At 42.5% G+C, this 26,789-nt stretch overlaps 1 protein-coding gene across 2 annotated transcripts; it reads left to right on the plus strand.

Moving 5' to 3' along the window:
* Window positions 1–1,664: 1,664 nt before the first annotated feature.
* Window positions 1,665–26,427, plus strand: LOC126994387 (angiotensin-converting enzyme-like). Of its 2 annotated transcripts, none has more exons than XM_050853699.1 (15): window positions 1,665–1,831; window positions 4,652–4,803; window positions 7,316–7,480; window positions 7,847–7,955; window positions 11,314–11,457; window positions 12,396–12,532; window positions 12,980–13,132; window positions 14,265–14,434; window positions 17,105–17,229; window positions 19,733–19,892; window positions 21,226–21,309; window positions 22,082–22,180; window positions 22,576–22,716; window positions 23,291–23,457; window positions 24,799–26,427. In XM_050853699.1, exons 1-15 carry the CDS (start codon window positions 1,762–1,764, stop codon window positions 24,930–24,932), a joined length of 2,010 nt encoding a protein of 669 aa, XP_050709656.1. In that variant the 5' UTR covers window positions 1,665–1,761; the 3' UTR covers window positions 24,933–26,427. The 2 variants fall into 2 exon arrangements, with proteins under 2 accessions (XP_050709656.1, XP_050709659.1); XM_050853702.1 differs by lacking the exon at window positions 17,105–17,229 and adding an exon at window positions 18,901–19,025.
* The last annotated feature ends 362 nt before the right edge of the window (window positions 26,428–26,789 follow it).

Here is a 26,789-nt window from a genome sequence, read left to right on the forward strand (position 1 = left end):
CCAACAAAACCTTATGAATGTCTCCCTTATTAAAGCCCTTCATCCATTTGTAAACCTCGATCATGTCTCCACGCACCCTTTGCCTTTCTAGAGAATGCAAGTTTAACTGTTTGAGTCTTTCCTCGTATGTCAAGTTTCTCAACCCCTGAATCATCTTAGTCATCCTCCTCTGCACTGATTCTAACATTTTGATATTCATTCTATAGTAAGGTGAGCAGAACTGAACCGCATAGTCAAGATGAGGTCTAACTAATGCTAAATATAGTTTGAGGAAGACTTCGGGGCTTCTGTTGCTTACGCTTCTTGAAATAAATCCCAGGTACCTATTTGCTCGATTTCTAGCTTGAATGCATTGTGCCCTTGGACGGAGATCAGAGCTCACTAAGACCCCTAAATCCCTCTCGCACCCAGACCTGCTTATGAGAGTGTCATTTAAGCAATAGTTATGAGAGGGGTTGTTCCTACCTACACTCAGAATACTGCACTTCAGTACATTGAACTCCATCTGCCATTTATCCGCCCAGTCATACAATCTGTTTAGTTCACCCTGAAGAATACTAGCGTCCTGATCCGACTCAATTACTCTACCGATCTTGGTATCATCTGCAAACTAACTGACATCACTACTAATTCCTGTATCTAAGTCATTGATATAAATAATAAACAAAAGTGGACCTAATACCGAACAATAAACAATCAATCAATCCCTTCCCGTTTTCCTTTCCCAAACAGTAATAAACGGTAACAAGCACGTCCTAAAGGTACAATAGAACACTCAGGCAAGGTAAAATAAGGTAGGGTAAGTCGGGGTCAGGTGTTGGTGGTAGTGGTGACCCCTTCCCTTCTTTCTCTCTCTCTCTTGCATTTTCCATCATTGTCACACACACACACATCTTTTCCCTCCCTCCTCCTCTCTACCTCCCTCCCGTCTAATGAGGGTTCACACTTCCGCCCCAGAGACACGCCAGTCCTCGTCGACGGACCGACTTGGTCGGCTAGATTTCGATCGCCGATAGAGTCGGTCTGTCGGCTCCCTGCTACGGGCCGCCTTTGGCAAAGGCCCGTGCTCCCTCGTGCAAGAGGGAGCAATCTCCCCCCCCCCCCACACACACACATTTCCGCCCACTTCTCCCCCACTGCTCCGCCTCCAACTCCTTAATTATTGATCGACCCTATTTATCTCCAATTTAATTATTTGTTTAAATTCTCACAGAAACATCATTTTACCATAATTTCCTTTCTCTTTTATTTCCTCACTACAATCATTCCCTTCTCTCTCTCTCTCTCTCTCTCTCTCTCTCTCTCTCTCTCTCTCTCTCTCTCTCTCTCTCTCTCTCTCTCTCTCTCTCTAAATCAGGGAGAGAGTGTGTGTGCGTCTCGATCCATACATTTTTTTCTCAGTTATAAGTCATAAGCAAAATGTTTCCTCGACCCTAATATTTTTCCCTGTGTTTTACCTCCTTTCTCTCTCTCTCTCTCTCTCTCTCTCTCTCTCTCTCTCTCTCAGGTGTTGAAGTGACAAGGGGTTCAGGTGGTGGTGATGCTGGTGGTACTTGGTGACCCCCTTGCAACAATAAACAATCAATCAACCCCTTCCCGTTTTCCTTTCCCAAACAGTAACAAACGGTAACAAGCACGTCCTAAAGGTACAATAAAACACTCAGGCGAGGTAAAATAAGGTAGGGTAAATCGGGGTCAGGTGTTGGTGGTGGTGGTGACCCCTTCCCGTTTTCCCATTGGCCGCTTCAGTCTCCCTCCAACATGCTGTGGGTGTGGGTGTGCTGCCTCGCCGCTGTCGCCGCCGTCCCCCAGTCCCCAGTGAGGACGGCAGGTACGTTAAAACTACCTAAATAACGTTATATGAAGCCCTGACTGCGTGTCTATGTAAATATAAGACCATTTTGAAGCACTTGAAAGGTCTGTGTTTAGGAATGTGCCAAGTTCGTAAGATTGAGTCGACATTTTTTTCTCGTTAAAATTTCTTTCAGTAATTCAAACTTTCACATCACCTTTATCTGCCTTATTTGTGATTTATAAAGCTTTCTGGTGTATGTGTCTCAAGAAGTAATAAATCATGTGTCAAGTTCGTAAGATTGAATTGACAGTTTTTTTTCGTTACCGGTATTTAATTTCTTTCAGTAATTACAAGTTTTATGTCACTTTTATTGCCTTATTTGTAAGTTCTAAAGCTTTTTGGTGTGTCAAGATCATATGTGCAGAGTTTGTAAGATAGCGTTGACAATTTTCTACTCTTGAATTCGTTATATATGATCAGCAAATTAATGTCTTTCGATAAACCAACGCTATGTGGCTGCTTTGTCTTATTCGTGATCTTTTAAGTAGTAGTAGTAGTAGTAGTAATGGTGGTGGTAGTAGTATCTATTTTTTTTATAGTAGTAGTAGTGAACAAGGAGAAAGGCAGGAAGGGAGAGAAAGAAAGGAGGAAAGGATAATGACACTAATTTCACTGTTAATTACAAAAACACTTGTTGGAAGATTGTTTCAAGTGTCAGGTCCTCCTTTAAGATTATTGTTATCACTTCAGCGTCTTTCTATACCAAGAGAATATTATAATCATGCAGAGAAATAGCTGGGATAGAATTCTTCCCTGCTGCCCAAATGCGATGTGCTAGGCTATAATTATACGCTCATGAACTTTTTCCAACATCTTAACTTCGTCTGAATTTCCTATACGTACAGCAATATATGTAAACTTTCTTTCCTAAACAGCAATATATGTGAACTTTCTTTCTTTCCTAAACAGCAATATATGTGAACTTTCATTCTTTCCTAAACAGCGATATATGTAAACTTTCTTTCCTAAACAGCAATATATGTAAACTTTCTTTCCTAAACAGCAATATATGTAAACTTTCTTTCCTAAACAGCAATATATGTAAACTTTCTTTCTTTCCTAAACAGCAATATATGTAAACTTTCTTTCTTTCCTAAACAGCAATATATGTAAACTTTCTTTCTTTCCTAAACAGCAATATATGTAAACTTTCTTTCTTTCCTAAACAGCAATATATGTAAACTTTCTTTCCTAAACAGCAATATATGTAAATTTTCTTTCTTTCCTAAACAGCAATATATGTAAACTTTCTTTCTTTCCTAAACAGCAATATATGTAAACTTTCTTTCCTAAACAGCAATATATGTAAACTTTCTTTCCTAAACAGCAATATATGTAAATTTTCTTTCTTTCCTAAACAGCAATATATGTAAACTTTCTTTCTTTCCTAAACAGCAATATATGTAAACTTTCTTTCTTTCCTAAACAGCAATATATGTAAACTTTCTTTCTTTCCTAAACAGCAATATATATAAACTTTCTTTCTTTCCTAAACAGCAATATATGTAAACTTTCTCCTAATTTGGTGTACTTTAAATTACGATAACAATGTACCCTACCATCTTCCATAACCTATATATCTTCTTTCTCATTTTGGTCTGTCATTATTTTTGCTTCCTCACACATCAAAATGGGACAATATTGAATTCATGTTAGCGAGGTTACTATTACTACAGACATTATGTGTAGTATTTTGGTCTTTGAATGTCGTGAACTTAACTAGTAGCTTCCGGAAAATTATAGACTGAACAATGACAAATATGACATGAGAGAGAGAGAGAGAGAGAGAGAGAGGACTGAAAGGAAATAAAGAAGGGGGAACAGATGGGAAAGTGTACGTGTGTGTGTCTCCGAGAGAGAGAGAGAGAGAGAGAGAGAGAGAGAGAGATGCAATGTGCCGTACTGTATGTGTGCTATGACTGCAGAAAATTAGTACGCGCGCGTGTGTGTGTGTGTGTGTTGCATGACAAAATATGGGACTCACTCTCAAGGTCACACACACACACACACACACACACACACACACACACACACACACACACCTGAGGCCGCGACCACACGCAAATAATAATAAAAAAAATGTTATTATTATTATTATTATTATTATTATTATTATTATTATCATTATTATCATTATTATTATTATTAGTAGTAGTAGCAATAGTAGTAGTACCGTAACGTTTATTTTTTTGCTGTATAGGACCTAATTGTGATAAGTTAAATAATTCTTCTGTTAACTTTATCATTATTGTCTCGGTTTTCTCTTTCCCGTTTTACGAGCGAAAAAAATTGTCCTTTTCTTATACGCGTCTTTGAGTAATATTTTCCCAGAGAGAGAGAGAGAGAGAGAGAGAGAGAGAGAGAGAGAGATATTGTATGCCAAGAATCCAACTTTCACAAACACTTACGGATTGTCTTATTTTTACCTGGATTCTCACCTTCATGTATACCTTCATGCACACCTGTCTAGTAGTAGTAGTAGTAGCAGTAGTGGCGGTAGTAGTGGTAGTAATAGTAATAGTAATAGTAGTAGAAGTAGTATTAGTAGCAATCCAGTACAAATCGAGCTAATGTGACGGAGGTGAGCACTAAGGCCACGCGCAGCTATAGTAAATAACCCCAACTATGCCTTACCTTACCCTACCTTACCTTATCTTACCATGAAATTAAAGTTTTGTATCCACCTCGTACATAATATCACCACCACCACCACCACCACTACTACTACTACTACTACTACTACTACTACTACTACTACTACTACTACTACTACAGCTACACCTTCTTCTTCTCCAGACGAGGCATCAACGGATCTGGACCAGCTGGAAGCCGAGGCAAGGAGCTTTTTGAAGGAGATTGACGAGAGAGGGTCGAAGGAATGCACAAAGGCCACCATGGCGAGCTGGAACTATGCTTCTGATATTACGGAGAAGCACAAGAAGGAGAAGGTGTGTTGGGGGGGAAAGGGATGTGGTTTAGGGGGCTGTGGGGGGGTGGGTGTAGGGAGGGGGAGGTGTGTGTGAAGGATGAGTGCATAAACTGATGATGTGTGTCCTCCGTATTTTCAGTTTTTCTTTCTTTTTTCTTCCTTTTCTTTCTCTCTCGCTCGCATTTTTCTTTCCTCGTTTATTCTTTCTTCCTTTCCTTTCTCTCTCGTTCGCATCTTCTTTCCTCGTTTCTTCTTTCTTCCTTTCCTTTATCTCTCGTTCGCATCTTCTTTCCTCGTTTCTTCTTTCTTCCTTTCCTTTCTCTCTCGTTCGCATCTTCTTTCCTCGTTTCTTCTTTCTTCCTTTCCTTTCTCTCTCGTTCGCATCTTCTTTCCTCGTTTCTTCTTTCTTTTCTTTCGTTCCTATTCTTTGTTTTCTTCCTTTATCTCCCTTTCTTTCCTTTTTTCTATCCTTTCTATTATTTTTGCTTCATTCCTTCCTTCCTTCTCTCCAACCTTCCTTCCTTCTCTCCAATCTTCCTTCCTCCCTCCCTTCCTTCTTGATGAGTTTCTTTTTTCTTCCTCTCCTTTATCTCTCGTTCGCATCTCCTTTCCTCGTTTCTTCTTTCGTTTCTTTCGTTCCTATTCTCAGTTTTCTTCCTTTATCCCCCTTTCTTTCCTTTTTTTTCTATCCTTTCGATCTGTTTTTTTCTTCATTCCTTCCTTCCTTCTCTCCAACCTTCCTTCCTTCTTGATGAGTGGAACTGATGTGTATGTCCTTCGAATTTACAGTTTTTCTTTTATTTTTTCTTCCTTTCCTTTATCTCTCGTTCGCATCTCCTTTCCTCGTTTCTTCTTTCTTTTCTTTCGTTCCTATTCTCGATTTTCTTTCTTTATCTCCCTTTCTTTCCTTGTTTTGTTTTTCTATCCTTTCGATCTGTTCTTTTCTTCATTCCTTCCTTCCTTCTCTCCAACCTTCCTTCCTTCTTGTTGAGTGGAACTGATGTGTATGTCCTTCGAATTTACAGTTTTTCTTTTATTTTTTCTTCCTTTCCTTTATCTCTCGTTCGCATCTCCTTTCCTCGTTTCTTCTTTCTTTTCTTTCGTTCCTATTCTCGATTTTCTTTCTTTATCTCCCTTTCTTTCCTTGTTTTGTTTTTCTATCCTTTCGATCTGTTCTTTTCTTCATTCCTTCTTTCCTTCTCTCCAACCTTCCTTCCTTCCTTCCTCCCTTCCTTCTTGATGAGTGGAACTGATGTGTATGTCCTTCGAATTTACAGTTTTTCTTTTATTTTTTCTTCCTTTCCTTTATCTCTCGTTCGCATCTCCTTTCCTCGTTTCTTCTTTCTTTTCTTTCGTTCCTATTCTTGATTTTCTTTATCTCCCTTTCTTTCCTTGTTTTGTTTTTTTATCCTTTCGATCTGTTCTTTTCTTCATTCCTTCTTTCCTTCTCAGCAACATTCCTTCCTTCCTTCCTCCCTTCCTTCTTGATGAATGGAACTGATGTGTATGTCCGAATTTTCAGTTTTTCTTTATTTTTTCTTCCTTTCCTTTATCTCTCGTTCGCATATTCTTTCCTCGTTTCTTCTTTCTTTTCTTCCGTTCCTATTCTCAGTTTCCTTCCTTTATATCTCTTTCTTTCCTTTTTTTTCTACCCTTCGATCTGTTTTTTTCTTCCTTCCTTCATTCCTTCCTTCCTTCTTCCCTCTCTTTCTTATGTCTTTCCACCCATCCTTACTTCCTTCCCTATACAGTAACTACACACTAATTGTCTCCTTTCTCTCCTCACTTTCTTATGTTCCTTTCCTTCCATCCTTCTTACCTTCCTTTCTAATTTCTAACTTGACATGCTTCTTATCTTCGTTCTGTGCATGGGTTCCTTTTCTTCCTTTCTTCTTTCCTGTTTTTTTTCTTATGTTTTCCTTCCTTCTTTCCTTTCTAACTTCTAACTTAACATATACCCCTTCTTGTCTTCCTTCTTTTTTTTTTTTCCTTTTGTGCATGCATTCTTTTTCCCTCTTTCTTTCCTCTTTTTCATGGTTTCTTTCCTTCCTTCCTTCCTTCCTTTCTAACTTAACACACATCCCTTCTTCTGTCTGTGAGTCCTTTCTTTTCCCTCCTTCTTTTCTCTTTTTTCTTATGTTTTTTTTTCCTTCCTTCCTTTCTAACTTAACATAGATCCCTTCTTCTGTCTGTGCGTTCTTTCTTTTCCCTCCTTCTTTCCTCTATTTCTTTTGGTTTCTTTCCTTCCTTCCTTTCCTTCCTCCCTTCCTTCCTTCCTAACTTCTAACTTAACATACATCCCTTCTTCTGTCTGTGCGTTCTTTCATTTCCCTCCTTCTTTCCTCTTTTTCTTTTGGTTTCTTTCCTTCCTTCCTTCCTTCCTTCCTTTCTAACTTCTAACTTAACTTACACCCCTCCTTCTGTGCACGCGTTCTTTCTTTTCCCTCCTTCTTTCTTCTTTTTTCTTATGCTTTTCCTTCTTCCTTCCTTCCTTCCCAAACTAACCACACACTTCTCATCCCCTCCTGCAGGCCGCCGCACAGCTCAAGTTCGCCTCGTGGGAGAAGGAGGCGTGGGAGAGAGTGCAGGAGTGGGATGGCCGCTGGCAGAAGCTACGTGACCCCTTCCTCAGGAGACAGTTCAAGTTTATGTCTGTCCTGGGCACGGCGGCGCTGCAGAAGAAGGAGCTCGAGCAGGTGAGGAGAGAGAAGGGTATATCGTATCCCTCATAAAATAATTCCCTAAGTCATTTTTCTGTGATTTCCGGGGTTTTGTCTACATCAATTTTCCATCATGTGACGCCCATTTCTGTATAGTTGCCTCGGTCATTCAGGGTTTGAGTGTTCTAGAATTGGCCTTCTCAGTCCTGCCTAAATCTTAAGCCAAATGAGACAATGACAGTTCTTTTCTGATTTCCTGAGAAGTAAAACATAATGACTTAGGCGGTTTGTTTACGAAGGTGACGATATGGGATTATTATGGGTATGATTGTAGGCATTAGTATTATTGTTTTTCCTGTTGTTTTCTTCTTGGTCATCCTCATCCTCTTCCTCCTTCGTCAGTACAACAGCATCGTGACGGAGATGACGACGATTTACAGCACAGCCAAAATCTGCGACTACAAGAAGAAGAAATCAAACGTACAAAATTGCAAGCTCTCCCTCGAACCAGGCGAGTATAGTGCAGTAGTAGTAGTAGTAGTAGTAGTAGTTATGGTGACAGCAAGTTTGGTAGTATTGGAAGGGAAAGAACAGTAGTAGTAGTAGTAGTAGTAGTAGTAGTAGTAAGGGAAAGAAATGACAGAAAGGAAGGAAAGAAGGAAGTAATAGTAGTAGTAGTAGTAATAGTAGTAGTAAGGGAAAGAAATGACAAAGGAAGGAAGTAATAGTAGTAGTAATAGTAGTAGTTGTTGTTGTTGTTGTTGTTGTTGGGTTGAGCAAGGCCAGGTCAATGCGGGTCTGCAATAAGGTCTCAAGCATAAAAACACCGGTACTTTCTCTCTCTCTCTCTCTCTCTCTCTCTCTCTCTCTCTCTCTCTCTCTCTCTCTCTCTCTCTCTCTCTCTCTCTCTCTCTCTCTCTCTCTCTCTCTCTCTCTGCAAGCCCGTTTCCGGAGTAGGTCAGTGGCCAAAACTTTCATATATTTTTTTTTTCCTTTTCGCTGAACCTGTGGTGATGATGGTTGTGGTGATGGTGGTAGTGGTGATAGTGGTAGTAGTAGTAGTAGTGGTAGTAGCGGTGATGGTGGTGATGTTAAGTTAACGGACACCCATTACAAGGGTCAGGGTGGCATTTCTCTCTCTCTCTCTCTCTCTCTCTCTCTCTCTCTCTCTTGGTGGTGGCATAATGACTGGTAGTAGTAGTAGCAGTAGCAGTAGTAGTAGTAGTAGTAGTAGTAGTAGTAGTAGTAGTAGTTGGGGCCAATGAATTGCTTTGTGAAAGGATATGAGAAAAGATACCGCTCACAACGCAACTCTAATGGATGGAGGCCCGTAGTAGTAGAAAAAAAAGTAGTAGTAGTAGTAGTAGGTGTGATAGTATAGTGGTATAGTAGTAGCAGTAGTAGTATCAGCAGGAACAGTAGTAGTGGTGGTGGTGGTGGTGGTGGTAGCTAGGTGTGGCTGCCCTGGTGATGGCCTGCGGAGGTGCGGGTTCCTTCCATCCTAGCTTGGTGTGCGTGTTGTGTGTGTGTGTGTGTGTGTGTGTGTGTGTGTGTGTGTGTGTGTGTGTGTGGCAACAGATATATTCGAGGCATGTTTACACTTAAATTATGTCGATGAGAGAGAGAGAGAGAGAGAGAGAGAGAGAGAGAGAGGTCAGGACAAAGGGAGATAGAGACAGAGAGGAGAACAGTTGTGGTCAGAACTTGTACTTTTTCATATTCCTTCGCCCGTTTCAACCAAGCCAATCTTATTTATTGTATTTTTTTCCCCTCCAGTTTCCTTTGCCCTTGAAATCTACGCATCTTATTTCCCTCTTGCTTCCTCCTCCTCCTCTGATTTGCGCAGCTCTTACGGATGGAAAGTGGAGGAGGAGGAGGAGGAGGGATGATCGTACGAATGGGTGGAGGGAGCTAGAGGAATTCCACCTGTGTGTGTGTGTGTGTGTGTGTGTGTTCACCACTATGTTTTCCTTTAACTTTTTTCCTTTTTTATTCTCTACTTTTTCTTTTCATTTTTTATATATATCTATTTTTTGATAGATGGATGAATTGGTAGATAGATAGATACAGGGAGAGAGAGAGAGAGAGAGAGAGGAAACGGATAACAATGTCTCTCTCTCTCTCTCTCTCTCTCTCTCTCTCTCCCGTAATTAAAATCCATGGTATGGCCATAATTCTCAGGTAGTCTATCCAGGTATCCAGGTAACCCTTAGAACAGGTAGGAAGGGGACAGGTAAGGCATCCAATTAAGGTGAGTGGAGATTATATTAGCAACTTTTCCTTTATTTTTTCTATCCTTTTTATCTTATCTATCTTCCTATCTACCCTTCTATCCATCTATTATATTCATTTTCCTTCTTTTAATCTATTTTCCTTGATATCTATCCACGTATGTATCTATCACTTAGGGTATAAATTATTAGCAACTTTTTTCTTCGTTCCTTTCTTTCTTTTTATTCCCTCATCTGTCTATCTTTTTATCTATCCACCCTTCTATCGATCTATTACATCCACTTAAATTCCTTCTATCTCTTTACTTCGATATCTATTTATGTATTTCTCTATCACTCAATCTTTTTCTTCATTTCTCCCTTCTTTCTGTTCCCTTATCTGTCTCTCTTCCTATCTACTCTTCTATCCATGTATGTTACGTGTACCCTTGTGATAGTGATGCTAAGTTGGGTGCGTTGTCGGTACTTTAGTGATCATGTTGCTGGATTGGGTACATTCTTGGCATACATATTGACGGAGAAACTCACTTGGTTTGGACTATAAAAAAAGAAGAAAAAAAATAGAAATACTGGTTTGGTTTTCCCTCCTCCTCCTCCTCCTCTTCTTCCTCCTTGAGTTGTTTACCTAAAGCAAAAAGAGAAAAGGGAAATCAGGGAGAGGACGGAGGAGTATATATGATGAAGACAATGACATGATGCTTGTGAAAGTTTACCGCGCACACACACACACACACACACACACACACACACACACACACACACACACACACACACACACACACTCACGATTAACACGCACACACATAGCCCTACCTCCTCCTTCATCTCCTTTCCCCCTCCTCCTCTTTCTCCTCTTCATGCCCGCCCGCCCCTGTTCCGCCTCACTGCCCTCTCTCTCTCATGAATTAATGCCCATACATCTCTCTCTCTCTCTCTCTCTCACACACACACACACACACACACACACACACACACACGCGCGCCTCTTTCGACACGCTCTGCCCTCCGTTGAGACCTACATACGCCCATTCAGCCTCTTTTCCTACTCTCTCTCTCTCTCTCTCTCTCTCTCTCTCTCTCTCTCTCTCTCTCTCTCTCTCCAAGGACAGACAGACCAGCTAGTCTGGACCATGGGGTCTGTGTGGTCTGATTTTCTATGTAATTCTATGTAATTATCTCTCTCTCTCTCTCTCTCTCTCTCTCTCTCTCTCTCTCTCTCAACCGGTATCCTCCATTCCGTGGCGGCATGTCGCATATATTAATTTATCTTGTTTTGTTTTCCCTTCCTATACTTGTTGCTTGTTATTCTCCTCTCAATCAAGGGTCAAAGGTACAGAGATGAGCACTGAGGCCAAGCGCATATAGCCCCATCTTTACCTACCTCAACCTCTTCCTTCTTCCTTCCTACCTACCTGTTGTTTGTTGTCTTCCTCTCACTCAAAGGCCAAAGATACAGAGATGAGCACTGAGGCCACGCGCATAGAGACCAATCTTTACCTACCTCAACCTCCTCCTCCTTCCTTCCTACCTTCCTGTTGTTTGTTGTCTCCCTCTCACTCAAAGGCCAAAAATACAGAGATGAGCACTGAGGCCACGCGCATACACCTCCACTTTAACCTCCTCCTCCTCCTCCTCCAGATCTGACCCGAATCCTGAGAACGAGTCGGGATTACGCGGAGCTCGAACACGTGTGGAAGCAGTGGAGGTCTGAGTCGGGGCGGCGGATGAGAGATCACTACCAGCTCTTCGTCCAGCTCGCTAATAGGGCCGCCAAGTTGAACGGTAAGTGGGTGTGATGGTAGAGGTTTTCCTAAGGTCAAGTAACTCTAGCAGCTCTTTGGCCTGTTCGTTAATAAAGCCGCCACCATGAGCGATAAGGCTGGGTGTGATGGTAGAGGTTTTCCTGCTGGAGTTTAGTCTTACTATCTGCTCTTTGTTCAGTTCGCTAGTAAGGTCGCAAAGGAACGGTAAGTGGGTATGATGGAAGAGGTTTTCCTGAGGTTTACGGTCACACTATCTGCTCTTTGTTCAGTTCGCTAGTAAGGTCGCAAAGGAACGGTTAGTGGGTGTGATGGTAGAGGTTTTCCTGAGGTTTACGGTCACACTATCTGCTCTTTGTTCAGTTCGCTAGTAAGGTCGCAAAGGAACGGTAAGTGGGTGTGATGGTGTACCCTTCGTCCAGTTCACAAATAAGGCTGAACGGAAAGTAGTGGGTGTAATGATAGAGGTTTTCCTACGGTTAACGGTCTCTCAGCTCTTCGTCTAGTTCGGGGCCAAGCTGAATGGAAAGATTGGGTGTGATGGCAGAGGTTTTCCTGAAGTCAAGTAACTTCAGCTCTTCGTCCAGTCCAGTTCGCTATCAAGGCCAATAAGCTGAATGGAAAGACTGGGTGTGCTGGTAGAGTTTTCCCGAGGTCCACAACTTTTGAACCAACTCGCGCGTGTCTATACTTTTTCCGCCCTTCCAACATTTCGACACGCAAACTCGCATATTTAACAAGGCTTTCGTAGGAGTTTTGGGGATTTCCAGGTGTAACTTTATGACCCTTCTGGTAGTTCAACCCTTCTTCTGTATATTGAACCTAAAACACACTCATTAGAACTCACCTGATCTCCGTTTTGGCCTTTGGAAATAGTTGATGTCAAAACAGTACGTTCGAGAATACCACCCGCTCCCCCTCCCCTTCCTTGTCTCCCCTCAGCCCTTCTTTCTCCCCCAGGGTTTGAGAACATGGGTGATATGTGGCTGTACCCCTACGAGAGTGAGACCTTCAGGGGGGATGTGCAGCACTTGTGGGACCAGCTGAAGCCTCTGTACCAGCAGCTTCACGCCTACGTCAGGAGGAAGCTGAGGGAGGTGAGGCCGTGGGGGTGGTTACTCTCTCTCTCTCTTTTGTGGTTGATATCTATAGCAATTACTTCCTGTTGTTCCTTTTTTTGTCTTTTTCTCTTTCATTTCTCCTTTTTTACTGTTTCCTCCTATCTCTCATCCTCTCTATCTTTCCTTTCCCTGCATTCCTTCCTTTCGCTCCTCCTCCTCCTCCTCACATTTTTCCCTCATTCCTTTTTCTTCCTCACTCATCCATTCTTTCTTTCTCTTCCTTCCACCTCACTTCTTTCCTTCCTTTCTTTCTCTCCCTTTCTCTTCCTTCCCTCTCACCTCCCTTCCTGCCTTTCCTTCACTCACTTCTCTACTCTTTCCTTCCTTTCTTTCTGTCTTCTCCTTCCACCTTCCTTTCTTTCCCTTCCACCTTCCTTCCCATTTCCCATTCTCTCCCTCCACTCCCCCATCCTCTCTTTCCAGTACTACGGCGAGGACAAGGTGGGTCGCCGAGGTCCCATCCCTGCCCACCTCCTTGGGAACATGTGGTCACAATCCTGGGCTCATATCTATGACTTGGCTATCCCCTACCCCGGCAAGACCTCGGTGGATGTGACCCCGCAGATGGTGGCCCAGGTAAGCACACACACACACACACACACACACACAAAGTTCCGCACAAAAGGTTAATCTGGAAACTACAGCAGTGGGGAGAAATGGGCGGAAAGGCTATCGAGTGGATGAAGGATTACTTAACGGGAAGAGAAATGAGGACAGTGATTGGAGAGGAGAAATCAAATTGGAGGAGAGTATAATCGAGAAGGAAGGATATAGCATTGCCTGGGCCTAATTTCTGCATGGCGTGAGGCGCTGCACGAAACGGCTTACGTAAAAGGATGTAGCTATTCTGAAGGACTAGTTTTATGCGCCGTGGAGTCTGAGGTCGACTTTCTCAGACGCTCCCGCCTCTCACATCAACTGTTTCCAAAGGCCCAGTAAGAGATTAATCGGGTTTTAATGAGTGTTATTCACGTTCAGGCACCGAAAAAGGGTCAAACTGCCACCAGACTCATAAAAGTACCCACGGAAAAGCCCAAGACTCCTACGACAGCCCTATCAAGTGTTTGCTGTGGCGATGGAATGTTTTAAGAATGTGACCCAGATCGCTGTGTTCTCTTTATGGTGACGCACGCACTGAGCGGTGCCGAAGAGGCATTGTACGCCGCGGCCATTACAGGTTCCTTATGTTACGTTTTTCTCCGTCTCCTCGGCGCCATTCACTCAGTACGTGCGTCGCCATAAAGAGAGAACACAACGGTCTAGGTCACATATCCAACGTTTCGTCGCCCAAGCAAACATATGTGCATTTCATATGGCTTTCCTTTCCCCTTCGTTTCATTTCGTTTCCAAAGTATTGGGATTTTTGTTGCTTGCTATCCGTCCTCCTCCTCCCTCATCTCTTCCTCACCCAGTTGCTGCTGTCCTTCAACCAAAGAAAACGAATGAGATTTTTCTTTATAACCAGACAGGCATACATGCAAACAGTGTGTGTGTGTGTGTGTGTGTGTTATTTCTTATTTCCCTCAAGAGTAGAGTTAACATGTCCCTGTGTCTCTCTTTCCCCAGGGTTAATTACAACGCACAGTGGATGTTCAAACTTTCATAGGCACTTTTCTTCTTCCAAAATATAAGGCTGAAGTTAGCATATTCTTGTCATTTATTTCCCTCAAGAGTACAGTTAACATGTCCCTGTGTCTCTCTTTCCCAGGGTTACAACGCGCGGAAGATGTTCGAGCTTTCCGATGAGTTCTTCGTCTCGCTGAACTTGACTCGCATGCCTCAGGAGTTCTGGGAGCACTCCATCATCGAGAAGCCTCAGGGACGGGAGCTGGTGTGCCACGCCTCTGCCTGGGACTTCTGTAACGGCAAGGACTTCAGGTAGGTCCTTTCTCCTTCTCTCCTTTCCCATGCACCCCATCCTTCATCTCTCCCTCCCTCCCCATGCTCAGTACTACCATAACGCCTTGAATTTGTCTATCATGCATCCACGTGACCTCCACTTGTCATGAGATACACAAGAAATTCATCCAGACCTAGAAAAGGTTTTATTGGCACTGGGGATCGAACCCATAACTGGCTAGATGGGAAAGTCACTCGCTAACCAGTTTGCCAAAGAGGTAACTCCCTGGTGGACTGAGTTTTGGAGGTTTTCCTCATCAGGTACGTTACTGCTGTCCTCTTTCCTCTTTTTGCATCCCTGTCATACCTTCACATTCAATTACTGCTGCATCCCTCTCCTATTTTCTGGACCTCCTCCCCATCTTCATTCCCCATCCTTGACCCAGTATCCCTTTTTTGCCTATCCTGCCCACCAGTCAAGTCTTGATACGTCAACTCAGATACATTCACTGCTACTCAAGTTTTTGAGAATCATATTGATCAACTCCTTGTATAAATTGATTTCCCATAGTTATTGTTAATCAATAGTCAAAGAAAAAAATATTTGTAGAGAATAAGTTATTTTTTGTCACATGTAAGTATGAATGAAAACTCAAAAAAAATGCTAGCTATTACTTTTTTGTTATATGTGTTGTGTATGAAAGAACACGTTAGTCTGTTGTGTAATTAAACTATTCAGACATGTCACACAACACGTACACAACATGATTTTCTTGCCAAACTGACCCACACCTGTTCTCTGAGGATCATGACTCTGCATTACTGTCTTTCTCTGGGTTTATGTGTGTGCATGTAGACCTCAGCTGCTTGTGTGTCGCAATCATTGTGTATTATTCCAAGCTTGCTCCTACCACTGCATGCACGAACATGAACTCTGGCATAGCTATAGGGGTGCATGAGGGTTGGGGTCACTGGCCATGCTTTAATATCCACCATTAATCTGACCTTTGAATATGCCCTAGCTAGTAACCTTCCATGTAGCATCTTTGGCTCTTCGTCTCATCAGCTCTCCTCCTCATACTGAAAGTCTTCTACCTCATAATTTCCGCCGCCATGTTGCCTCTCTTTCTATCTTCTATCGATATTTTCATGCTGACTGCTCTTCCGAACTTGTTAACTGCATGCCTCCCCTCCTCCCACGGCGCCGCTGCACACGACTTTCTACTCATGCTCATCCCTATACTGTCCAAACCCCTTATGCAAGAGTTAACCAGCATCTTCATTCTTTCATCCCTTACACTGGTAAACTCTGGAACAGCCTTCCTTCGTCTGTATTTCCTCCTGCCTTTGACTTGAATTCTTTCAAGAGGAGTGTATCAAGACAGCTCTCCTTCTGAAATTGACCTCTCTTTTGGCCGCTCATAACTTTTTTTGTTGCCCTGGAGCTGTTTCTTTAGCTGTAAAAAAAAAAAAAAAAAAAAAAAAAAACCCCACAATATGCCTGAACGCCACCTGTTTAGTGCCCCCATACTCAGCAGTGCCCCCCCCCCCCCCCTCCTCAGGTGTTCCTCCATCGGTAGATCAGCCTCCGAGTGTTTGAGGAAAAGAAAGAATGATGCTCCTTTATGTTTCGCTGTAGCGGTCTTCTGTGTCGCAGCACCAAGTTTTCTATCCTTTTCCTTATTCTTTTCTCTTTTTCTTTTGCATTCTAACTGATCCTTTCTTGATCTTTTTCCCTTCCCTTCCCCTCCCCTTCTCCTTTCTTAACCTTCTCCCTTTCCTTTTCCTTTCCTTTGCTGCTCATCCTTTCTTAACCTCCCCTTCCTGCTGCTTTCCCTTCCCTTTCCTTTGCAGCTTATCCTTTCTCAACCTTCTTGCTTTCCTTTCCCTTCCCTTTCCTTTGCAGTTTATCCTTTCTTAACCTTCTTGCTTTCCTTTCCCTTCCCTTTCCTTTGCAGCTTATCCTTTCTTAACCTTCTTGCTTTCCTTTCCCTTCCCTTTCCTTTGCAGCTTATCCTTTCTTAACCTTCTTGCTTTCCTTTCCCTTTCCTTTCCTTTGCAGCTTATCCTTTCTCAACCTTCTTGCTTTCCTTTCCCTTTCCTTTCCTTTGCAGCTAATCCTTTCTTAACCTTCTTGCTTTCCTTTGCCTTCCCTTTCCTTTGCAGCTAATCCTTTCTTAACCTTCTTGCTTTCCTTTCCCTTTCCTTTCCTTTTCAGCTAATCCTTTCTCAACCTTCTTGCTTTCCTTTGTCTTCCCTTTCCTTTGCAGCTAATCCTTTCTCAACCTTCTTGCTTTCCTTTCCCTTCCCTTTCCTTTGCGGCTTATCCTTAACCTGCTTGCTTTCCTCTCCCTTCCCTTTCCTTTGCAGCTAATCCTTTCTCAACCTTCTTGCTTTCCTTTCCCTTTCCTTTGCAGCTAATCCTTTCTCAACCTTCTTGCTTTCCTTTCCCTTCCCTTTCCTTTGCAGCTTATCCTTAACCTGCTTGCTTTCCTTTCCCTTCCCTTCCCTTTCCTTTGCAGCTTATCCTTTCTTAACCTTCTTTCTTTCCTTTCCTTTGCAGCTCATCTTTTCTTAACCTTCTCCACTTCCTGCTCCTTTCCCTTCCCTTTCCAGCTAAACTTCCCCTCGCCTCTCCTCCCTAACCCAAGCAGCAGCCGTTCCCCTAGCTTGCTCCCTCTAACATGTAGGCGCCTTGTGTCCCTAAAGAATAAAACAGTGCACGGAGCCCACCATGATGGACCTCATCACTGTGCACCACGAGATGGGCCACATCCAGTATTACCTGCAGTACAAACACCAGCCCATGGTCTTCAGGGAAGGAGCCAACCCAGGTGAGACTCAAACGCTTAGTGACTGGCTGCCTGGGTGATGGTTTTGATGGGTAGCTTTGTTGGTGGTTGGTGATTGACTGGGTGTGTGAGAGAGTGGCTTACTTGGTGGCTAACTGGTTGACTGGCTAACTGGGTGATGGTTTTGATGGGTAGCTTTGTTGGTGGCTGGTGGCTGACTGGGTGTGTGAGGGAGTGGCTTACTTGGTGGCTAACTGGTTGATTGGCTAACTGGGTGATGGTTTTGATGGGTAGCTTTGTTGGTGGCTGGTGGCTGACTGGGTGTGTGGGTGACTGATTAACTGACTGACTTGGTGACTGACTGGCTTACTGACTGACTGACTGACTAGGGAGGTGATTCACTGACTGTCTGACTTGGTGACTGGTTGGTTGACTGGCTAACTGACTAACTGGGTGACTGACTGACTGATGATAGACAGTTCTTCCCTTAATCACGTCTATCAGATACTTCTCTCACTGTAAAGGACTTTCGGGCTGGGAACCTACCCCATCACACCAATTCCATCCACACCACAGCAGGGACAGACAGACAGACAGACAGACAGGCTACACAATATGCTACAACACACTGCAACACGCAACACAAAACATCAATCCTCGTGTATGTGTGTGTATGTGTTTTTAGGGCATAAACTGTATTCTTAAACATATCAGCACCCAGATCGCCTGTTTAAAAAGCCCCATAGAAGATTTGACAAGGCTTTCATAGTGGCTTTGTGTTAATATTCCTTTGGGTAGCTTTACGAACCTAGTGATGATTTGACAAGACATTCTGCACCAGTATTTCCATGGGTAGCTTTATGAGCCTAGCGATGATTTGACGATGCTAATTCTGCACCAGTATTTCCATGGGTAGCTTTATGAGCCTTGTGATGATTTGACAATGCTAATTCTGCACCAGTATTTCCATGGGTAGCTTTATGAGCCTAGCGATGATTTGACAAGGCTAATTCTGCACCAGTATTTCCATGGGTAGCTTTATGAGCCTATTGATGATTTGACAATGCTAATTCTGCACCAGTATTTCCATGGGTAGCTTTATGAGCCTAGTGATGGTTTGACAAGGCTAATTCTGCACCAGTATTTCCATGGGTAGCTTTATGAGCCTAGCATTGGTTTGACAAGGCTAATTCTGCACCAGTATTTCCATGGGTAGCTTTATGAGCCTAGTGATGGTTTGACAAGGCTAATTCTGCACCAGTATTTCCATGGGTAGCTTTATGAGCCTACTAATGGTTTGACAAGGCTAATTCTGCACCAGTATTTCCATGGGTAGCTTCATGAGCCTAGCGATGATTTGACTATGCTAATTCTGCACCAGTATTTCCATGGGTAGCTTTATGAGCCTAGCAATGGTTTGACAAGGCTAATTCTGCACCAGTATTTCCATGGGTAGCTTTATGAGCCTACTAATGGTTTGACAAGGCTAATTCTGCACCAGTATTTCCATGGGTAGCTTCATGAGCCTAGTGCTGGTTTGTCAAGGCTTCACCACAAACAGAAAAACCACCCACAAAAACCCGGTTAAATCATCTCTGAGGCCTCGGAAAACAGTCGTAAAGGGAGCCTGATACATTTAAGAACACGCACCGTAGGCTAAGGGAACTCCACCAGCCCTAAACCTATCTGTAACACCCCAACTTGGCTTCCCAGGATTAAACAGTGCACGCTGGTTACTATGAAAGACCTGATCATAGTGCACCACGAAATGGGCCACATTCAGTACGACCTCCAGTACCAGCACCTCCCACTCGTGTTCAGAGGAGGCGCAAACCCAGGTGACACCCACGAGAGGATGGAAGGGGATGGAAAGGGGAGGAAGGGTAGCTGGGAGTGTGAAAGGAAGGAGTGGGAAGGAGGAAAAGGGAGGCTGGAAGGATGGAGGAATGGGGTGGATAGGGGAGAAGAAAGGAGAGAAAGGGGAAGGAGGGGTAGCTGGTAGGGTGAAAGATAGGAGTGGGAAGGCTGGAAGGGGGTGGAAAGGGGAGAAGAAAAGGGAGGAGGGATAGCTGGGAGGGTGAGAGGAAGGAGCGGGGAGGGGGAGAAAGCAGGGGAGGAAGGGATGGAACCAAGGAGAGGGTGGAAGAAGGGGAGAAAGGGTTACTGTGAAGGGGAGAAGAAAGGGAGGAAGGGATGGAAGTGAGGAGAAAAGGAAGATGGAAGGAAAGGGAAGAAGGAATAGAAGGAAAGTCAATAGGAAAGATGGGAGGAGTTTAAAAGGAGGAAAGGCTGGGAAGGTAGAATACAGAAGACGATGGATGGGATGGAAACTAGAAGGGAAGCTTGTGAGGAAAAAGACAGGGAAGATGAGAGCGAGAGCAGCGAGTAGCGGGCTTTTTTTTATTATTGTTTTCCTTTTTTTATGCCCTTGAGCTGCCTCCTTTGTTGTAAAAAAAAAAAGAAAAAAAAGCCCTCCATGTCTGACTATAAGCAAGTTCACCACCACCATCACCACCACCTTGACCTTTCCCTCCCCCCGATACAGGTTTCCACGAGGCGGTAGGGGATGTTCTAGCCCTCAGCGTGGCCACCCCCAAACACTTGCAGAAGGTGGGGCTGCTGGAGGAGGTGGAGGAGAGCGATGAGGCGGACATCAACTTCCTGATGAACATGGCGCTTGACAAGATCACCTTCCTGCCGTTTGGGTACGTGGGGAGTTTAAAGATTGTATTACAGTCGTCCCTCAAATAGTGCGGTTTTCAATAGTTCGGTTTTGGTTTTATGTGGAATTTCTCAGATTTTTTGAGGATTTTTAAATTTCCCGACAAGCAGGAAATTTAAAAATCCTTAAAAGATCTTCTATGACAATCCGTTTAAACCCGAAACCGAACTATTGGAAACTGTACTATATGAGGGACGACTGTATAAGACACTTCATCGCCCAAAAACACCTATTTGAGAAGACTTTCGTAGGAGTTTGGGGAATTTCCAGGAGTAGTTTTATGACCCTGGTGGTAGTTTGACCCTTCTTCTGTACCGTGAACTTGAAGGAACACTCATTATAACCCAACTGACCCCCTCTTTGACCTTTGGAAGTAGCTGATGTGAGAAGCAAAAGTGTCTTATAATATCAACCTAAGAATATAGGAGAGTTTGGTCACCTTCACCTCAGGCATCGTGTTGTTACCAGAGCCGTGTGAGATTCAAATTGAGGCTTATATGAATTTTTTTTTATTGTGATTGGCCTTTGCTGTTTTTCTCCTCTTTTCCAAACCTAATGCAATGACCCGCTGTAGGAATCTCGTCTAACCTAATTGATAACTTAATCGATAACCTATATCAAGACACCTATCCACCCGAAATTGACCTCTCTTTTGGCTATCGTTTATTGTTCTCTATTATGGGAGTGGCGAGTAGTGGCCTTTTTTTTTCACTCTTTTTGTTGCCCTTGAGCCGTCTCCTTTGTTGTAAAAAAAAGAAAAGAAAAATAAAACCTAATTGATAGACAGACAAAACAGTTTTTTTCTTGTGGTTGTCATTCGCTGATTCTCTCTCCTTTGCCAAAACTGATGTAATGAACCACTGTAGGTATCTCATCTAAACTAATTGATAACTTGATCGATAACATAATTGATAGATAGACACGAATGTTTTTTTTGTTGTGGTTGTCATTTGTTTCTCTCTCCTTTTCCAAAACTGATGTAATGACAGAAAGGACAGTTTGGTATGATTTAGAAGAGACAGGAGAGACAGTTTGGTACGAGTTAGAGGAGACAGAAGAGACAGTTTGGTATGAGTTAGAAGAGACAGGAGAGACAGTTTGGTACGAAGCTTAAAGAAACCCAGACGATACATCAGGCAAATAATAATAATAATAATAAAAAAAAAAAAAAGTGTTCTCGTGTGTGTGATGAACCACTGTAGGTACCTCATCTAACTTAATCGATAACCTAAATGATAGATATACGTGACTACTTTTTGTGTGGTTGTCATTCGCTGTTTCTCCTTTTCCAAAACTGACGTAATGAACCGCTTCAGGTACCTCATCGACCGTTGGCGCTGGGACGTCTTCAGCGGCAAGACCCAACCCAAGGACTGGAACTGTGCCTGGTGGAAGCTGAGGTAAGCAGGCACTAGGAAGGTGGGAAGCTCCATTTAACACAGCGATAAAAAGATTAGACGAAAATGCCCTCTGGTGCTGTCCTGCAAATAGTTGGTAGAGTAGCCGAATGAGGGGCGAGGCTGGATGGAGAGTGCCCTGATATCCCCTTCTTGAAAGTGTTAAAGTCATAGCCAGGAGGAAATGCAGACAGGAGGAAAGAGGGACAGAATTGGATGGAGAATGGAAGGTGTTTAAGTCACAGGCAGGTGGAAACACAGACAAAGGAAGAAAGAGGGACAAAGCTGGTTGGAGATATTGGAAGCGTTTAAGTCATAGGCAGGAGAAGGCACAAAGAAAGAAAGAGGGACAAAAATGGATGGAGAGATTGGAAGAGTTTAAGTCATAGGCAGGTGGGAGCACAGACAAAGAAAGAAAGAGGGACAAAAATGGATGGAGAGATTGGAAGAGTTTAAGTCATAGGCAGGTGGGAGCACAGACAAAGAAAGAAAGAGGGACAAAAATGGATGGAGAGATTGGAAGAGTTTAAGTCCCAGGCAGGAGGAAACACAGACAAAGAAAGAAAGAGTGACAAAATTGGATGGAGAAATTGATAGTGTTTTAAGTCCCAAGCAGGAGGAAGCAGAAAGGAAGAAAGAGTGAGAAAACTGGATGTAGAAATTGGAGGAGTTTAAATCCCATGCAGGAGGAAATACAGGCAGGAAAGCGTTCAAGTCCCAGGCAGGAGGAAACACAAATAATAGGAAGACTCTTAACCCTCTGCCCCTCCTCCAGGTACGAGATCCAGGGCATCAAGCCACCGGTTATGCGCTCCGAGTACGACTTCGACCCCGGCGCTAAATACCACATGCCCGCCAATGTCCCCTACATCAGGTGAGTGCCCCGCATGTACACACCTGGGGAAGTTAATTGGATGTGGGAACTGCCTTCTTTTCAAACTACTACCTGGCTCATTATTTAACCCTGGTTAGGTAACCTCAAATTTTCGTCACGATTTAGGTAACCTAGTTGCTTTTATGCAACATGTTTAATTACAGGTAAACTTTGGTCTCTCTTCAGGTACCTCTGTTAAACTACCCTTCTATTATCTCTTAAACCTCCATTATTGACTTATTTCATCTTTGTGAGCCTTGGAACATATAAATAACCTTGGTCTCTCTACAGGTACCTCCATTAGCTGTAAATCATCCCTGTATTAACCTTCCATTACTGTCGTTCCTCTCTACGAGCTTTAGAACTTATGACTAAACTTTGGTCTCTCTCTGCAGGTACTTTGTGAGCTTTGTCGTCCAGTTCCAGTTCCACAAGGCGCTGTGCATGAAGGCCGGGGAGTACGACCCACAGGACCCCGCCAAGCCACTGCACAAGTGTGACATCTACCGCTCCACAGAGGCCGGCAACGCTCTCGGGTGAGTCGACGATTGGAGAACGACAGAAAGAGATTAAGAGGTTTGGTTGGTATAGGAGTCTTGGAGGCATTTGTTTAGTTATGGTGTTCGTGTATTGTGATAGATGTTTGTAAGTTATGTTTGGAAGCTATGACAGATGTTCCTTAACCCAGTAGCAGTGACGGGCCAAATTTGCGGCTTTACTGTGTAGCAGCGACAGGCCAAATTTCTGGCTTTACCGTGTAGCAGCAACGGGCCAAATTTGTGGCTTTACCGTGTAGCAGCAACGGGCCAAATTTGTGGCTTTACTGTGTAGCAGCGACAGGCCAAATTTGTGCCATGATATAAACCCCAAAAAATAGATGATGCATAAACTGATCACAAATGCTTTGATATATAGTATGAAATGGTTTGTGTGAGTGATGATTTTTTCTCATTTTTCTCGCTTAGAGGGACCATTAAGAAACATGATCCCTGCTGCTACCAGGTTAAAGAAAGCAAAACAAGAAAATGCTATAGTCAGGGGTCAAAAGATGAAAGAAATGTAAATTGTAGCACCTGTTCTTTTCTCCTCACCTCCTTTCTCCTCCGCCAGGGACATGCTGCAGCTGGGCTCATCCAAGGAGTGGCCGGATGCTATGGAGGAGCTGACCGGCGGGCGTGTGATGGATGCGTCTGTCATCCGCGAGTACTTCATGCCCCTGGAGATGTGGCTGAAGCAGGACAACGAGAAACATGGAGAATTTGTGGGCTGGGAGGCTGGTAAGGAAGGAGAAGGTAGTGGAGGATGCTGAGAGAGAAGGAGGAGGAGGAGAAACTTAAATGACAAACTGAGAGGAGAAATGACAAAAAGATTGAAAGACAAGAGAAAAGGATACAAGAAAGAGCAAAAAGTGAGAGAAAAAAAGAGGAAAGAGAGAGGAGAGAAAGACCAGAACATGAATGAGAGAAGAGCATAGAGATAATAAAGGAGAGAAATGGAGAAGTAATGAAGAAAAAGGGAGAAGAGAAAACACAAAGGAGAGAAAAACACCAAATGACAGGAAAAAACAGAGAAGGAAAAAGGGGTTAGTAAGGAAGGATGGAATAGTGATACAGTGGAAGAAGGAGGAGGAGGAGGAGTGGAGAATGCTGAGAGAGAGGAAGAAAGAGACGGAGGAGAAGAGGATAAAAAGATGGGAAAAAGAGGAATAAAGGAATGGAAAAAGAGAAGAAAGAGGGGAAATGATGAATGAAAGGAGTGGAAAAAGAAAAAAAGAAAAGTACAAGATTTCATGGTAGTTTGACAAGGGGAAAAGAGGAAAAAAGGAAGGGAAAAGAAGACAAAAGATAGGAAAAGGAGGAATAGAGGAGTGAAAAAAGAGATGAGAGAGGGAAAAAGATGAATGAGAGGAGTGAAAAAAAAAAGTACAAGAAAAAGAGTAAAAAATAGGAAAAAAAATGAATGAAAGGAATGAAAAAAAGGAAAAAAAGGAGGAAGTACAAGAAAAAGGGAGGGAAAAAAGAGGGAAAACAATGAATGAAAAGAGTGAAAAAGGGAAAAAAAGAAGGAAATACAAGAAAAAAAGTAAAAAATAGGAAAAAAATGAATGAAAGGAATGAAAAAAAGGAAAAAAAGGAGGAAGTACAAGAAAAAGGGAGGGAAAAAAGAGGGAAAACAATGAATGAAAAGTGAAAAAAGGAAAAAAGGAGGAAGTACAAAAAAAAGTGAAAAAGAAGGAAAAAGGATGAATGAAAGGAATGAAAAAAAGGAAAAATAGAAAGAAATGGAAAAGGAATGAAAAAAGAAGGAAAAAGATGAATGAAAGGAATGAAAAAAAAAGGAAGTACAAAAAAAAGAGGAAAAAAATATGAATGAAAGGAATGAAAAAAAGAAAAAAAAGAGGAACAAGACAAAAAAAATGTGAAAAAAGGAAGAAAATGAAGAAAAAAGGAGGAAAAAAGAGGAAATAATGTACTCTTAAAATTATGAAGGTTGGACTGACTAATTTAGCATCAACATAGAGGTTAGTGATTGTAAAGCTTTCTACTTATCCTACCTCCCTTCTATCCATCTTCTATCCATCTTCTATCCATCCTTATACTCACCTATCTTCTCCTCAGATGGCGAGTACTGCAGCTCCGAGGGGATGAAGGAAGATGCCAGGAGTGAACCCAGCTCCGCCCCCTACTGCTCCTGCTGCCCCGCCCCCCTGCTGCTGATGATGGCGATTGTCCTTCTCACCTATCATCACTAGCATCGTTATTAGTACCTTCATTTCCCTTTATTATCCGTCCGTTTGTGTGTTAGTGTGTTGGTGTTTTTCTCTTCCTTGTGTTTTCCTTTCTCGTTTTTTCCTTCGTTGCTTTTCCTTCATTATCTCTCCCTTCATTATTTCTATGCTCCTTTATCCCTTTGTCATCCGTCCGTTAGTGTGTTGGTGTTTTTCTCTTCCTCGTGTTTTCCTTTCTCGTTTTTTCCTTTGTTACTTTTCCTCCATTATTCCTCCTTTATTATATCTATGCACTTCTCTCTCCTTCATGTTCTGGTCTCTCTCTCTCCTCTCTCCTCTTTTTTTTTCTCCCACTCTCTGGTCTTTCCTCCCTTTCCTCTTGTCTCCTCTTTCCTCTTCCCTTACCCTCTTTCCTCTATTCCCTTGTTCCCTCTCTCCATTTTCCTCTTCTTTTTCCTCTTCCTACTCCCCACTCAGTCTTCTTTCCTCTCCCTTTTCCTCCTCCCTCTCCCTCTCTGTCTTCCTTTCCCTTGCCTTCTCTTTCCTCTCTTTCCTTTCCCTCTCTCCCCTCTCAATCTGCTTTCCTCTCCCCTCTCTCTTCTCCTTCTCTCCCCTCTCCCTCTCTCCCCTCTCAGTCCTCAGCGGTGGGTCTTGTTGTCTTGTTATGCTCACACTTAGAACACTTAATTAAGGGGAGCTTCTTTACCCTTTGTTTAGAACACTTAAGGGGAACTTCTGTACCCTCTGTTTTTATTTAGTGAGGAAAAGACTTAGTGGCTGGTTTGCTGTATGTGTTTCTTTAGTGTTTCTTTGGTGTATCTTTAGTGTTTCTTTAGTGTTTCTTTGATGTTTCTTTTGTTTCCTTTTAGAATTTTATGGTTCTGAGTAGATGAGGAATAGAATGATGTATATTTTTTTTGTTAGATGTTAGAAGAAATACTTAATGGGTGTTCTTATATTTTTTCTTAATTATTCTTGTTTTCATTCTTCTTCTTCTCTTCATTTATCATCCTTATTTTCCCTCCTGTTTTATTTGTCTTTCTCTCAACATATTTTCGGTCCAGAGAAAACTTAAACTAATATATATTCTGTGTTATCTGAGTTAAAAAAGCTGATTATTATGAAGTACAAGATATTTACGTCCAAGGAAGCTTATGAAAGAGTAGATAGAGAAGTATTTTAATATATTTTTATAGAAGGAGGTAATAGATTTTGCTTCTTTATGCTACGAGGTGTGTGTGTGTGTGTGTGTGTGTGTGTGTGTGTGTGTGTGTGTGTGTGTGTGTGTGTGTGTGTGTGTGAAGGTCATGGACGGTGGAATTAATTAGAGTTGATGAAGAGAAAAAAGAGAAGAGGAAAAGGAAGAGAATGGAAGTGCATGTGTATGTGTGTGTGTGTGTGTGTGTGTGTGTGTGTGTGTGTGTGAGAGAGAGAGAGAGTCATATCAAATCTAAGAACACTATCAGAAGCAAGAATATTGTTTTAAAAAGATTGTAATAATAATAAATTTTAATCCATTTTTCTGTAATATTCTTAACTCTTGTGTATGGAGGAATGTGTGTTTTTATATATAAGGGTAATCAGAGGCTGGGGTGTTGTTTTGAAATGGTTGTAATAATTTTTTTTTTTAGGTAGATTTTTTTTGGTGTTTTTTTATGTTTGTGAAAAAGAGAAATGTGTGTGGTATCAAATCCTTCTTTTCTTCTTCTTTCTCTTATTCTTCCTTTCTTCTCTTTCTTCTTTCTTTTTTCTTCTTTTTCTTTCTCTCATTATCCTTTACTTCTGTTCCTTCTTTCTCCTTCTTTCTCCCTTTCTTCTGTTTCTGATATTTCTCCTTTTTCTTTTTCTTATTCTCCCTTTCTTCTGTTTCTTCTTTCTTTT

The sequence above is a fragment of the Eriocheir sinensis genome, chromosome 7 (genome assembly GCF_024679095.1).
Source record: "Eriocheir sinensis breed Jianghai 21 chromosome 7, ASM2467909v1, whole genome shotgun sequence".
NCBI lineage: Eukaryota > Metazoa > Arthropoda > Malacostraca > Decapoda > Varunidae > Eriocheir > Eriocheir sinensis.

Coding starts and splice junctions, on each gene's coding strand:
- LOC126994387 (XM_050853699.1), top strand. CDS start 1,762: ATGCTGTGGGTGTGGGTGTGCTGCCTCGCCGCTGTCGCCGCCGTCCCC. Junction 1,832..4,651: donor GTCCCCAGTGAGGACGGCAG/GTACGTTAAAAC, acceptor CTTCTTCTCCAG/ACGAGGCATCAACGGATCTG. Junction 11,458..12,395: donor TAGGGCCGCCAAGTTGAACG/GTAAGTGGGTGT, acceptor TTTCTCCCCCAG/GGTTTGAGAACATGGGTGAT.